A 13,984-nucleotide genomic window follows, 5' to 3' on the forward strand; every position below is an offset into this window, starting at 1 on the left:
GCCCAGAGGATAAGCAGCCTTGGCTGGCTGCTGGTCTTAGTGTGTGCCTATCTTTGCAGATACCCAGGAGGCTAAAGTAGAAAGACTACTTGAGACCAGGAGTTTGAGGCCAGCCTAGACAGTACGGCAGGGCCTGCTTTTCAAAAGAAACAAAACAGCGCTTGAGTGTAAGATGACCAGCAAGTGGGTGGACAGGGCCCAAGTGCTGGCTCAGAGCCCTTTGCAGTCACAATAAAGAGAACGTGGATGAGCCCCAGTGTTAGGGTCAACACACGGCCGCCTGTAGGCAATGGCTTTGAAGAGCATCATCCATGCGTGCACAGGCATGGGGAAAAGCCCAGGGGCCTCAGCACTGAGCTTGCAGCTTTCTGTGAGTTTATCATTATTTCAAAATGAAGCTGATTAGAGCCTTAGAAATCTAAAGTGAATTATTAAGAATCATTGTTTCAGTCTGAAACTGTAAAAAGAAACATTTTATGTAGGCGAGAACCATATAGCATAGACAAAATGGTCACCGAGACCATTAAAAAAAAAGGGGGGATAAAATGGAACTGAAGAAGGACAGAAAGAGGGGAAAGCATGAAGACCTGGGGGGGGGGGCGGGGGGCGGGGCCTCTCAGCCTGGACTCTAGGTGAGACTCAAGGATCCCAACACAATTGATAACATTTGCTGTGTAGCTTGGCTACTTATTTCATACAACTCTATTTAAAATAATGTTCAAACAGCTACGAACAACACATAAGGGCTAAGTGTCAAAGGCCTTTTCCCTTTTCCATCTGTAAACCTGCAATTTTCTAGGAATCTCACCAGAAATCTCATTCTTGGTAAAAAGATATGCCTTAATCCCCTTGGGCAGCCCAGGCCTGATGATTTTATCTTATCAGATTGTAACTGTATCCAAGGGACCCAGGGAGCCACCCAATAATCTCCCTTATCAAAAGAGAACAACAAAAAATTCTTAGCAACCTGTCAAGATGTAACTTGAGAGGTCCCAAAAGGATGTTATAGGTCAGATCTGAGTTTGGAGAAAAGGAAATAGTTTATTAAACAAAAAGAGAAACAGTTCCAAGCTTGAAAATGGGCCAGAACTGGAGCTAAATGCAGGCTCCAAAGAGGCCTCCTGAGACCTTTCATGGGTCGTTGAGGTGCTAAGTAAATGCTCTGCAAACTGAGCCACATCCCCAGACCTCACAGAAGATGCTATTAGTTACAGAACAAAGAACTTTATCAATCAAAACATTTACCAAATCCATTAGTGGGGACCACAAGCACAGGGGTTACATCCATGTCAGGGAAACCCTGCCACAGGTTTTAGCTGCTCTCTGATGGGATCCTTAGCTTTTATATTGGTACAAGCTAGTAGGCCGCTAGTAATACACTTTCCAGCTCTTGGAATTCACAACGATGACAGGTGAGATACAGGAATGGGTGAAAAGTGGCTTCCCAGGGGACTAAAAATAAGATAACTTGCTTCTATCTATAACATAGTCATGAAGTTTAGTGCAGAACTTGGCCTTTTAGAACCTTTCAAACTGGTGCAGCTTTGTACGGAGGAGAGAGGTCTCCACAAGACAACTCTGCAGGCTGCTAACACTGTTGGAGGGACTGTCTCCTGCTGTACCACCATAAGCAGGTTCACAAGGTAAACTGAGGCTCTGGGAAACATAGAAAAGCCCCACACTTCTAGATTAATTATTTTTATAAAAGGAAAAAGAGCCTGGGCCTTGAGCAGATAGCTGAGCTGGCAAGGAGTGTCGCTGTAACTCTGTCGTGCCCCGCCTTCCACTCCCAGACAGACTGGCTCCCCAGCCAAAGTCCGAGGGTTGTCACTGACTAGAAGGCATCATCAGAGCCTGCCTAAAATGAACCTGGGTTCTGCTGACTGGCTAAGTACTCTAGGAAGTGAGTGGACAGCCACCACGCCCAGCTGTTGCAAAGCCCTTGTTGATTATGGAGTGCCACAGTGGCCCCTGGAGGCATGTTTCCTAACTTGTCAGGAGTTTTTGTCAGCATCTCAAGGTACCTGGCAGCTTATGTCCCCAGGCTCTTATCAAGCAGCCAAGGAATGCCAAGCACACCTCCTAAGATGTAGGATTCAGTTAATGCTGTGTTTCCCAGCTAGAGAACTAATGAGATTATTTTATGAGAAAATTCTAGAACCCTTCTCTGGACATCAACACAAATTCAGAGAGTGCTCTTAATGGCTCCACAGCACACAGCAACTTAGGAATTTTGAGTACTGGGCTCCAAATCTCTGCTCATCCGGGAGTTAAAATCCAAGCTTCCTGCCCTGTGGCTGCCAAAAGTCATCTTGCGGTGATGGGTCAAAATGTGAGGTTCCCTTTTCTCTCTATTTGAGTTCATAACCTAAACAAGCTGTCACCAAAGCCAGCTCCAACAAGGCCAGCCTCCTAGCTTTGGACAAACTGACCACTCAGAACTTAAGAATCACTTATGAAAAGGGAAGAGTGTGCCTTGAGACTGATCAGAAACTGAAAGACAACTGGAAGCTGTCCCTGCTTGGAAACAGAGGACGAGTGAGGACCAGAGTGAGGAGCCCCTGGAGCAGTCTGCACTTTTAACACACCAAACTGTCTTCATCAATGATAATGCAAGGGACATGGACTCTTTGGGAAAAAAATTATTTTCCTTCCTTTTCCTCCTTGCTCCCTCCCTCCATCCCTCCCTTCCTTCCCCCCCCCCCTTCCCCTTTCCTTTCTTTGACAGGTCTCTAGGCCATACTGACCTGAAACTCACAGTGTAGCTAAGAATGATCTTAACTTGTCATCTCCCTGCCTCCACTTCCTAAGTGTTTAGAATTACAGTCCTCACTACCATGCGCATTTATATAGTGTAGGGAATCTAACCCAGGGCCTCATGCATGCCAGAGCAGCACTGTACCCACTAAACTACCATCCTAGCTCTAACCCAGGGCCACATGCATGCCAGAGCAACACTGTACCAACCAAGATACCATCCTAGCTCTTCCTTATTTCTCATGTGTACAAAACAAGGTTGACTTCGCATTTCTGAGCTCCTGGTTTACCAGTCATGTTGTTGACATCAACCAGTAGAAGTGCCCATTATGATTCCGAATGCCTGTGTTTCCTTGTTTCAAAACACTTCCCATTTAGAGTCTGCCTTAGACATGCTACAAGACAACAGTTATGCTCAGGAGAGACTCAAATGCTGAGATTGGCACTGAGCCTCCTTCCTGTTGGTGAATTCCAAGGAGGCCACACGTCATGCCATGGGTCTCGGCTTCCTCTCCAGTAGGATCTTTGGTGTGTGAGACTAGAGCTAGAACCTATACAGGGAATAAGGGATTCTGGGATCAGTTTTTGACCCTCACATTTTTATAGATAAATAGCAGGTTCCTAGCAAGGTCTTGAGTATGAAGTTCCCTGTGCGAACTATGTCATCTTGTCATGGCCTCCATGTTTATCCTTTTGACTTTGGATCTCTGTGGTGGTAAGATTTGACTTTGCCTGAATGTTTTTCATTGTTTGAAATAGTGCCTTGGGAAGTGGTGAGAAGGGAATCTACACAGTTGTGTGGAGAGCTCTTTCCTGGTTTTCTGCGTACCACTCAGCTTCCAGCTCCATTGGGGAGATTTTAAACCATAGGAGTAATCCATTTTATTATAGAGAACTCAGACAATGTTCACAGAGACAACATAGTGTCCTTGTATTCTTTGGCACCAAGTTTGGCTCTCCAGGCATTCACAATGAATATCAGGTATTCTAGCCTCCAGTCCTTTCTGTAAACTAACACCTTCAGGCTCTTTAAACACCATATTCAGCCACGCCTTTAATCCCGGCACTTGGGAGGCAGAGGGAGCTGGGTCTCTGTGAGTTCAAGGCCAATCTGGTCTACATAGTAAGCTCCAGGACAGTCAGGAGACACATACACAAAACAAACAAACAAAAAACACCAGAAAAGATCCATAAAGCTCTCTTAAATGGACCCAAACCTGGACTGTTTGTTTAAACAAAACAAAAAACAAAACAAACAAAATGGAACCTGGGCTGGGGATATAACTCAGTAGATTTCTTTCTTATTCTCCTAGTCTCATTTCTTGTAGCTTTAGATACAGTGGGCTTATGCCTCTTCCTTTCCCTGGTATCAGCCAGTAACAGAGGGAGGCTGGGGACCAGCTGGGCCAAGCTGTTAGTTACCAAGTAAAGGAAGAACTTTATAGTAAATGATCTGTGCTTGCTTGTCCAAGAGTCCTGATGCTGCATGCTTGTCCCTTTCAGAGTTGTCCCACCACGGATAGATACTACATAGCTTCTTATTACCCCACAGATTGAAGATCAGAAGCATCATTCCCCACCATGGACTCAGGCTTGGTAAGGTGAGAAGTTCAGTGGTTGCCTTCAGCCTTCCAGGGACACTGCTTTCTTAGCGGATGGAGATGTGCAGTGTCCAGCTACCCAGATATGGGGTGACTTCCATGCCTCAAGCAGTCATAGGAAGCAGAGGCTAATAGACTATAAAGCATTGGTTTGAATTTATTTAAAATTACAACCCCCCTTACACACACACACACACACACACACACACACACACACACACACACACACACCCCAAGCTTCCTTCCCTCTCTTCATTAGCAGCTAGCCTTAAGCCACCTCTGGCTTCTGCATTCACAGCACTTGGTGCCACCTACTTCTGAGCTCCAGCCACAGAATCTTCTGTCACAATTGAGGTATTTCCCTGCATCTTTGTACTACCATGGGCTGGCTTGGTTGTGTGTCCTGAGAGCAGATCTGTATCTCTTTCCACTGGCTGTGGTCTCTGCTTGCTCCCCACTAGCGGTGTGTCTACCACTCTGTTTATAACCACCACCACTTCCCTACCCCAAGCTCCACTCTCACTAGCTAGCTACGATCCCTGGCTCAGGGCCCCCATCCCTGCATCCTCCGCAGAATATTTCTCAAACACATACTGTAGCAAAAGGTGAGACTTACCTGATGTGCTGGTTAAACTCACTTCCTCTCTGAGAGTCAGTGGGTTTGGGGTAGACGAGAAAGGACACCCACTATCTCTCCTTTTCCAACGGCAGACCAGACTCACTACAACTCAGAGTCCCAGCCCTGCTGCTATCACTATCTGCCTTCCAGCTTTGTTCCCTAGCTGGTCCCCTCCAGCACCCTGGTCAGGCAGCTGTCAGTTATGAGCTAGTATGCCTCAGCTTCTGGGCCAAGAGCCTGGGAGCTAGAGACAGCTCCATGCTGCCCCCTGGAGCAGCCCAAGGGCTTTTTTTCTGAAAGCCAGAACTTTTTTCTTTTCCATTTTTATGTGTTTTTTGCTTGTTTATTTTGTTTTGTATTTCTTTTTAGAAAAAGTCAATGAAGAACTGGAATTTGTTATGACAATATTTTAACATATATTTAGGTACAAGCATTACCAAAACGAGGGGTGCTTGGGGGAAAGGATGATACACACCCAAGTGCGCTTGTAGGCTTCTAAAGAGAGTAGGCTTACTATGAGTTTCTCAAGAGTCTTAGCAGTAGCCATATGTATGGTTTTGGTTTTTCTTCAGTTACACTGTAGACTTTAAGGAACTGAGTAACCTAACCTAACCTAAATGTCCAGTTCCTTCCCTTCCCTTCCCTTCCCTTCCCTCCTATTTCTCTGTACCCCCTTTTCTTTTTTCCCATTCCCTTTCTCTTTCTGTGCCCTTCTACCACATCTCTAGCTCAAGCTGACCCTGAATGCACTATATACCTACATATGACCTTTAACATATGATCGGCCTGCCTCTAGGTCCTGAGTTCTGGGATTACAGGCATGCACCAACACATCCAGTTCATGCATTGCTGGGGATGAAACCTAGGGCCATTCCTATCTTCTGGAGGCTAGCAGCTGCCATCAGCTCAGCTGGAACCTCCCCTTCCTGAAGGCACTTCCGCTGCTCCCGTGCTCCAGCCCTTCTGAAGCAGTGACAATGCCAGACCCAGGCTCCAGTGCTTCCAAACATACAGCGTTTGTCTGTTCCCACCCTGGGTCTCCAATAGCTTCCACTCTGGAGCTTTTTCTCAAGTCACTTTGGGAAATGGCCTTCCCGGTCTACCAAGGTTTTGAACCCTGAGAGTGGCATGGGCCCAGGACAGGGTTGGGAGCCGGTAAAGTGCAGAATCACCTTTGAGTTCTGCTGGGAAGCCCAAGTTCAAGCAGTTGCATTGAATCTTTCCTTAATGAAGCCAGTGCCCTCCCAGACCACTGCTGGCTATCCTCCATGCTAAGGTGGACTTGGGGCAAGGCTGTCCTTATCCTTTCCTGACAGGTGGGGCCTCAGCCTGTGCTTAAATGCATTCACTTCAGTTTCAGTATTTTGAGCTGTGTCTCTGTCATGGGTCATTTGAGTGGAGGGGGGAGCAAGGCAGTGACACTCTGTTTACTCCACTTCTGCAACCTTACTCCACTATCTGCTCTACTGCGGGAAAGTATAGAGGGAGGAACATGGTCCCCTGCCCAGGGTTCTCTCCTGGGATATTTTCTAAGAAGCAGGCCACTATCAGATGTGCCTCTGCAAACCTGACTTTGTGGGTGACTGTTGCTCTGGGGCCCAGAGGACCCTACTCTAAGGTGACTGTGGAAAGTCCCAGTTTGTGTTGATGACTTGGGAACTTAGTAAGATCTTTTCCGAGCCCACTCCCCACATGGTTTTAGAGGTGTTTTTGTGCCTCCCTCCAAATATTAGACGAAAAATTGTTTTAGCATCTGTTGCTTGTACATACATGAACAGAATTTTTAAAAAATTACTCTGAACCTTAGCCAAAACAGTTGCTGAAGCTTCTGTTCGCTTTGTCGCTGTGGCCAGCACCTACGAGCAGCCTTAGTTCTTCTGATTTCTGCTGACCACCATGCAGGGTGGACTGCCACCAGGGGACACAATGTTTGGGGCTCAAGTGGACAAACTGTAGGAACCTGAGGTCAGAGCAAACCCAGACCCTGCATTCATTACTTATCTGTTGCTGTGATAAAACACCACAACCAACAACACTTCATGAAAGAACAAACTGATTTGGACTTACTGCTTCTAGTAGCGGAGTCTGTCCTGGTCACAGAGGTACAGCAGCAGGCAGCAAAAGCAAGAAGCTGGGCAAACACATCTTCAACTGAAAACATGAGGCAGAGAGAACAAACTGGAAGTGGGGTGAGACTGTGAACTCTCAAAGCCCAAGCCCAGTGACACACTTCCTCTACCAAGGATCCACCTGCCAAAGGTTTCACAGCCTCCCCGAACGACTCCACTACCTGGGAGCATGCATTCAAATACAAGGGCCTATGGGGCACATCTCTCCTTCCCAGCATCACTGAGTCCCTAGCAGGACAAAGATAAGATGGCTGTGACTTACCTGAGACCATGCCATTTCCTAGGTCCTGGGAAGTGACTGATTTGCAATCCCATGCTCGTCTCTTCCCTCCTGTTTCCCTCTTTTAAAAGATATTCTCCATCCATAAGCCTCCCCCAGGTAACCCACTGATTTTGTTGATACTCACTTATTCTTTGTTTTCTTACCTTGCCTTGCTGAAGAAAAATGACTTGAGGCAACATAAATGAGAGAAGCAATACTATAGAGTGGGAAATGGAGCCCTCAGAGTTTGGAGACCTTTGAAATAGGGATGGGTCAGAATTCAATGAGCCCAAAAGGGCGGTAGGTTTGTCCGCTGTGTCTACTGTGCACTGGATATACCTGATCCTTGTCCTGTCCTCACTTTGCTCAGAGTTGCCTTGGTGACTCCTCTCTCTCTCTCTCTCTCTCTCTCTCTCTCTCTCTCTCTCTCTCTCTCTCTCTCTCTCTCTGTGTGTGTGTGTGTGTGTGTGTATGAGAGAAAGGGGCCAGGGAGAGGGAGAGGGAGAAGGTGCACTTGAGATAGATAAAATGTAATCCTTGGCACATATTTAAATTGCATGTTGGTTGAGACCCTGGCTCCTCTGTATAATCTCACTGAGTTCAAGCACCACAGTGTCTGTCTGTCTGTCTGGATATCAACTGGGAGGAGGCAGGCAAGAGGTGTGTCCTGCTGCCAGAGTATAAGGTCAGTGTGTACAGAAGAGAAGCTCAGTTCTGGCTGTGCTGTGGGCCTGGGAAAGGGTGCTGCCACATCCAGTGATGAGAGTGGCCAAGGAGGTGTGGCTAGGCACTCAGTAGGACCCCCTGTTGGTGAGTGCCTATTGCCCATGGCCTATTGCCCTGCCATGCCATGTCCTGCATCCTGTGGAGGAAGGGACACTACGATGCGATGCTGTTCTTTGGCACTCCAGGCATCTGCTGTGGCCACAGACCACGGCTTCTTCCCTCATCAGCCCCAATTCTTGTGCTTAGGTATTGTGCTTATAAAAATCGATTTTTTTCAAGCCAGGCAATGGTGGCACATGCCATTAATCCCAGCACTTGGGAGCCCCCAAGGCAGGCAGATCTCTGAGTTTGAGGCCAGCCTGGTCTACAGAATGAGATACACAGAGACAAAAAAAATTTTTTTAATCAAATTTTCTATTCATGGTGAGAAATACATGATCAAGCCCTTCTCCTTGAGACTGGGAAGTCTGGGAAAACTGGGAAGTTTCAGACAAAGAGCTCTGTGACACAAGTAAAGGGTAGCACTCCTCACTGTTAATCCTGCCTGTGCTGGCCTACACAGAGGTACTGTCCTGGGAGCAATGATCCTCCAAAGAACCCTCTTCTTCTGATTTTCCTGGGGCAGTGGCCTGGGAGTATTTTCCTGCCTTATCTTTCTGCTCAAGCTGTGCTTTGCGTCTGGGCTCTCTATGTGTCTCCAGCCTACCCCAACCCTGGGCTCTGACTCTGAGTTCCTGCATGCCCTCAGCCTACCTGACTCTGCCCTCCTGGGTTCTGGTCACTTACCCTTGACTTCCTTCATCATAGCTGATGCTGTATCCCTGTTCTGATGCTCTGCAAAGTGCATTTCTCAGAACTGTTCACTCATTTCTCTATCATAGGATTTTGGGATTATTATTTTCCTATTTTTTTATCTGTATCTATTTTATCTATTATATTCAAAGTGGACAGAGCAGGTGCCTGTGATCACAGGCTGTATTCTAGGTAAGGAAAACCTGTGAAGGCCGCTGCAGTCCCAAGTGGGCATTCTGGACACGGCCTGTGTCCACCGGCAGCAGGGCATTCCCAGGGTGAGAGCTGCAGAAGGATGCCAAGCTGCTAAGGGACATCTGCACCTAAGCCACCTCAAGTGCTCAGGCTGGCTCTCAGCTGGGGCAGAGTAAGGGACAGGAGCAACAGTAAACAAGGCAAAATTGTCCTTCTGGGAAGCACAGCAAGCAGGATGCCTGAGGATTCATATCCATCTACGCGTGCCCCAAGTTCCAGCCCAAACCCTCAGTGCTGAGCCCAAAGCAAGAGACCTGGGGCGTGGGTTCCAGGAGCCAGGATGGCACTCCAGGCTCCAGTGAAGACTCAGACCCAATAGAGATCCTTCGTGCTACAAACGTGGCAACACCTTTTTATTCAGAGTAAGATGTGTTCACATCAGCATGACAAAGTTTGTACAAAGTTCACAATTTAAAAATGAAGTATCACAGCAACTTGTGATTCCACACATTTATAGCAAAATTAAAGTGTCAACAAACCCATGCCGTGTAGTACAAAAATAAATCAAACTTCAGTTCCACAGAGAGCACAATAAATAGTTTATACAAAATTCTGTCTTAATAAATGATTACTTAAATTAACTTAGAAATGAATATGAACAATAAGTTATAATAAATATGCTCTGATGACTCACAATAACCCCATGTGGAAGGTCAGCATTCTAACATGTGACACTGTGTGATCCCTATATATAGTCACAGATAACTTTTGATTTGATATTATGTACCAACGTTACATGAGCAGCAGGTTTGTGCTTAGAACCCCTCTCCATTGTACATAGGTGATAACAATAAGAATCCAAACTGATACTACCTATTACTCTACTAAAAGCATTACTACATTGGCCAAGAAGCTGCAGACAAGACGCGGTGGGGAAATGCATGTGCCGCTATGAACAGAGGCCCCACCCTGCCCCGAGTGAGGGCCTGGGACCATGTGTATGGCATCAGGTGACAGTAAGCACCTTGCTTCAGCTCTCAAAAAGGCAATTCTGAGCATGGCAGCTACAACTAATCGCACAACAGAAAGGGGGCGCTGGACAGAGAAGGTCCTGCAGAGCCCCAAGTAATTACATAATCTTTTCCCCAGCTAGGTATTAAAGTCCTTGTGGAAAACTGTAAGCTTTTGTACAGTGAACAGTATAAAGTGCCGCTGGGATATTCTTATATTTACACATACATATATATACCGAGGTTGAGTATTGTATCAGAATATTTGTCGTGAGATCCCTGTAGTCTCCCTTAGTAACCGTATTGGGTCAGCCTTGAGGGCCTCCTCTATAACTCATCCACTTCAGTGTCACAAGGCGACTGACACAGGATTGCACACCTCCGTACGGATATATAGGACAAGGCGAGTGCAAAGAGCCGACTGGCACATTGTGGGGACAATGACCCTGTAAGTCCTGTTCTGCTAAAAATATTTTTTTTTATTTTTACAAAACCCATCCTTTTTTTTTTATTTCATAACAAAATTTTAAAGTACTTTTGTACTTCCTGCATAACATCAAGACATGGAAGAGAGAGATGCTACCAAAAGGAAATCAAGTCGACATCGGGGAACACAACACATTGTCAAAGACTACTTAGAAGGGGCACAGCAATCAAAAGTGGCCGTATGCATACATATAGTGCAGTCATTTGGGATGAAACCATCAAATTTCGAAGGTATCAACAAGTCTAAGATGATCTAGTTTAAAGCAAAAAGTGCCGAAGTATATTTAGTTACTTTAAAATCTGATTGCATTCTTTCTCAGGTTAGGTCACCATTAACCAAACAAGGCTGTGCAGATGCTGGAGTCGGCTGGACCCAGCGAGGGCAGAGTGTGAACGTCCTTGGCCTCGGTGTCCAGAGTGTTCTGGATAGGACCAAGGCTTATTCAAAGTCAGAGTTGGGGCAGGGAGGGGGAGGGAAGGATAGAGCTGCTTTCCCACCCGCCCAGCAGAGAATCCCATCCCGTAACCAGGGCAATCACAGCCGTTAGCCTTCATCCTCAGATGTGAAACAAGAATAACGTATGATGATGATTTTTGAAAGTGAAAAGGGGAGATAAATTCTTAAATTACCTTTCTGCTCAAATTGAAAAACAATCAGCTTCTGCTAGGTAAGCTATATTGTGGCAACAGTTCAGAGGGGCACGGGGTCTAGGAGAAATAAGAGAAGGGTGCTCCAAACGTTACTGAAACGCAAAGGAAATCTTCATGTTGTCCACCTCTGACAAGCTCCTGTCTTAACGGAGTCTCCACAGTCCCACCATGTAATGTTTAGGAGTTAATTAAAAGTGCTGTTTAAGCTGCTTTGAATCTTCTGCCAAGTTTCCATGGCTTGATGTTGTCTTACAATAAATTACTTATTTCATTTCTTATAGTTAATCCATATGCCATTTCCTTGGAATGCAAAAAACCTCATTTATTGCCCCCACCATACACCATCCTCCTAAAACAAACAAACAAAAAAGTCACATAATATTTCCAAGCATTGTTCAAAAATAAAGCATTTTTTTTGCAACCAATTCTTGCTATGAAACAATATGCACACAAAATGTATTTCTTAAATTCCACAAAGTCCTCCAACCTGAGGCAAAATGATAATGTCTAAAAGTGGCCATGAGGCCACAAAGTGGTCATTCAAACCTGCTATTTTTCCTTTTTCTTTTTGTCCATTTCAGTTCAAAATACTAAAACATTTAATCACTAAAGCATTAAAAAGAATTTACACTCTATTTATTTTGATCAGCTTACCTCTTCAGAAATATAGAGACCCCCAATGCGCAGACAGCAGCAGCTATAAACATTACATGGCAAATCACACTATGTCAGCTTATATGAAAACGTACAAAATGTGAATGTATCCAAAACTAGTCTGCAGGTACTATCTCGGGAGCACACAAAACCATTATGAAGTCTTGTAGCATAACACTGTTCCGACAGAAATAAATATATAACACTTTCTGGTAAGTTACAGCAGCAAGAAACAAGAGGCATCCTTTTTAAGCATGAGTCACCACTACAGCAGCTGTTCAGACCTGAATTCCTCTCACAGCCTGCTTTATATTTTCCAGTAGGGCTTTATTTTCTGGACTCTGATAACGATCTTGATTTGTATACATTTCCGTCAAAGTAGTCACGTAAGCATCAAAATTTTGTTCATTGATTGGATCCTACGAGATATTAAATAGTAGTTCATATACAACTTTTATTTTCTGAATAGTATATTCACAAAAGCATAAAACAGTATCATAGCATAGAGCCACTGTTTCCAAAATACTTAACAGGCCTCCTCAGAGCACACTTAATGCTATACGATCAGCCCCACCAATGTTTCTAGCACTTAACGGTATGGTTTCAGGGTGGTGACCAAAAACAACCAAAAGCTGAAGGACCATGGACAATGGACACAGACATCTACTCAGTGAGGTGGACTGCGGAGGCTCCGTGGCGCTCACCTGCGCTCAGTCACTTACCATGTGAGGCAGCTGGATGTTGGCAAGGCTGTGGATCAGGGACTGGCTCAGGTTGGCCAGCTCGTGCAGGAGGGACTCATTCTGCTGCTCAATGACTTTGTTCTCCTCTTCAATCGTCTTCAGGTTGCTCTCCATTGTGGTGATCTGAAATCACACAGTTGGGTGACATGTAACATGAGGCAGGTTGCTGGGAGCATGCACGCTGCCTGTAAGGACAAGGGACAGATGCTTCCTGCTCAAGCACAGAGGCTGCATCTTGGGGACCTGAACTTGTGCCTTTGATTCAGTACACTTGAACACATGGTGCTTGCCACAGCCACCATGGAGGTGGCCTGAGTGACTGCTTGTTCTCCCTGTATTGAATGTTCTCAAGTCTGGATGCTTGGATACTCTCATCTGCCCCATCTGTCCCTGCTGTCCTGTGGGGAATCACGTTGGTTCTCTAGAATTGGGGATGTTCACTTCCCTTTGTGGTGTTACGGTCTGCTGTGACAAATACTCTGTGTCTGCGTCCGTGTCGTGGGTGTATGCAGGTGGTGTACTCGTTTCTTGGCTCATATTCCTTCTTCTAAGACACTGGCTCTCAACCTTCCTAATGCTGGGACCCTTTAATACAGTTCCTCATGCTGTAGTGACCTCTAACCATGAAATTACTCTTGTTGCTACTTCATAACTCTAATTTACTACTGTTATAAATCATAATGTAAATATCTGTTTTCTGATGGTCTAGGCAACCCCTGTAAAAAGGGCCACTCAATCCACACAATCCCAAAGAGGTTGTGACCCACAGGCTGAGAACTACTGTTTGAAGAAGTCTGGGAGAGCTGGAGTCTTTAGTCTTCTTTCACATACTCTTTACTTTCCTCATTTTCTTCTTGTCCTTTAACTGCTCTTCGTTTAAGTTCCAGGCTCTCACTTCTCAGCTATCATCAGGGCCTATGGCATCCTTAGAGGTTTTCAGCAGAGCAGCAGTGTTAGTGGGACTTCTTCATGGAAGGAACATGTTCCTTTTGTCCTACTCGGGGGACCTCTTGAAGCCATAGGCTTTCCTCCTCTGTATTCCCTGGTTACATTCTAGAATTTTTTTTACTGTCAAATTAATGTTTTCATTAGTGGTGGTTTGCCTACGAGTGGCCCCAAATAGGCTCGTATAGTAGTGAATGCTTAGTCACTAGGGAGGGGCAATGCTTGAGAAGGATTGGGAGGTGTTGCCTTGTTGGAGTAGTGTGGCCTTGTTAGAAGTTTGTCGCAGGGGTTTGAGGTTTCAAAAGCCTTTGCCAGGCCCCGTTTCTCCTCTCCTCTTCTCTCCTCTCCTCTGATTCTGTCCTCACCCCCACTCCCCAGACTGTGGATCAAGATGTAGCTCTTAACTAATCCTGT

General features: G+C 45.7%; 1 protein-coding gene across 13 annotated transcripts in view; it reads right to left on the minus strand.

Moving 5' to 3' along the window:
- Positions 1 to 9,461: 9,461 nt before the first annotated feature.
- Positions 9,462 to 13,984, minus strand: part of MYT1L (myelin transcription factor 1 like) — a 403,682-nt gene continuing 399,159 nt past the window's right edge. For 10 of the 13 annotated variants that reach the window (XM_084791226.1, XM_084791228.1, XM_084791224.1 and 7 more), the window contains 2 exons: positions 12,605 to 12,748; positions 9,462 to 12,301 (listed from right to left, as the gene is read on the minus strand). In XM_084791226.1, the coding sequence (XP_084647352.1) occupies positions 12,161 to 12,301; positions 12,605 to 12,748 (285 nt within the window). In that variant the 3' untranslated portion in view covers positions 9,462 to 12,160. The remainder of the gene's footprint in view (positions 12,302 to 12,604; positions 12,749 to 13,984) is intronic. The other 3 variants (XM_084791232.1, XM_084791222.1, XM_084791233.1) reach the window with 1 other exon arrangement.

The sequence above is a fragment of the Acomys minous genome, assembly GCF_964271855.1.
Source record: "Acomys minous genome assembly, chromosome: 8".
In the NCBI taxonomy this organism is placed as follows: Eukaryota; Metazoa; Chordata; class Mammalia; order Rodentia; family Muridae; genus Acomys; species Acomys minous.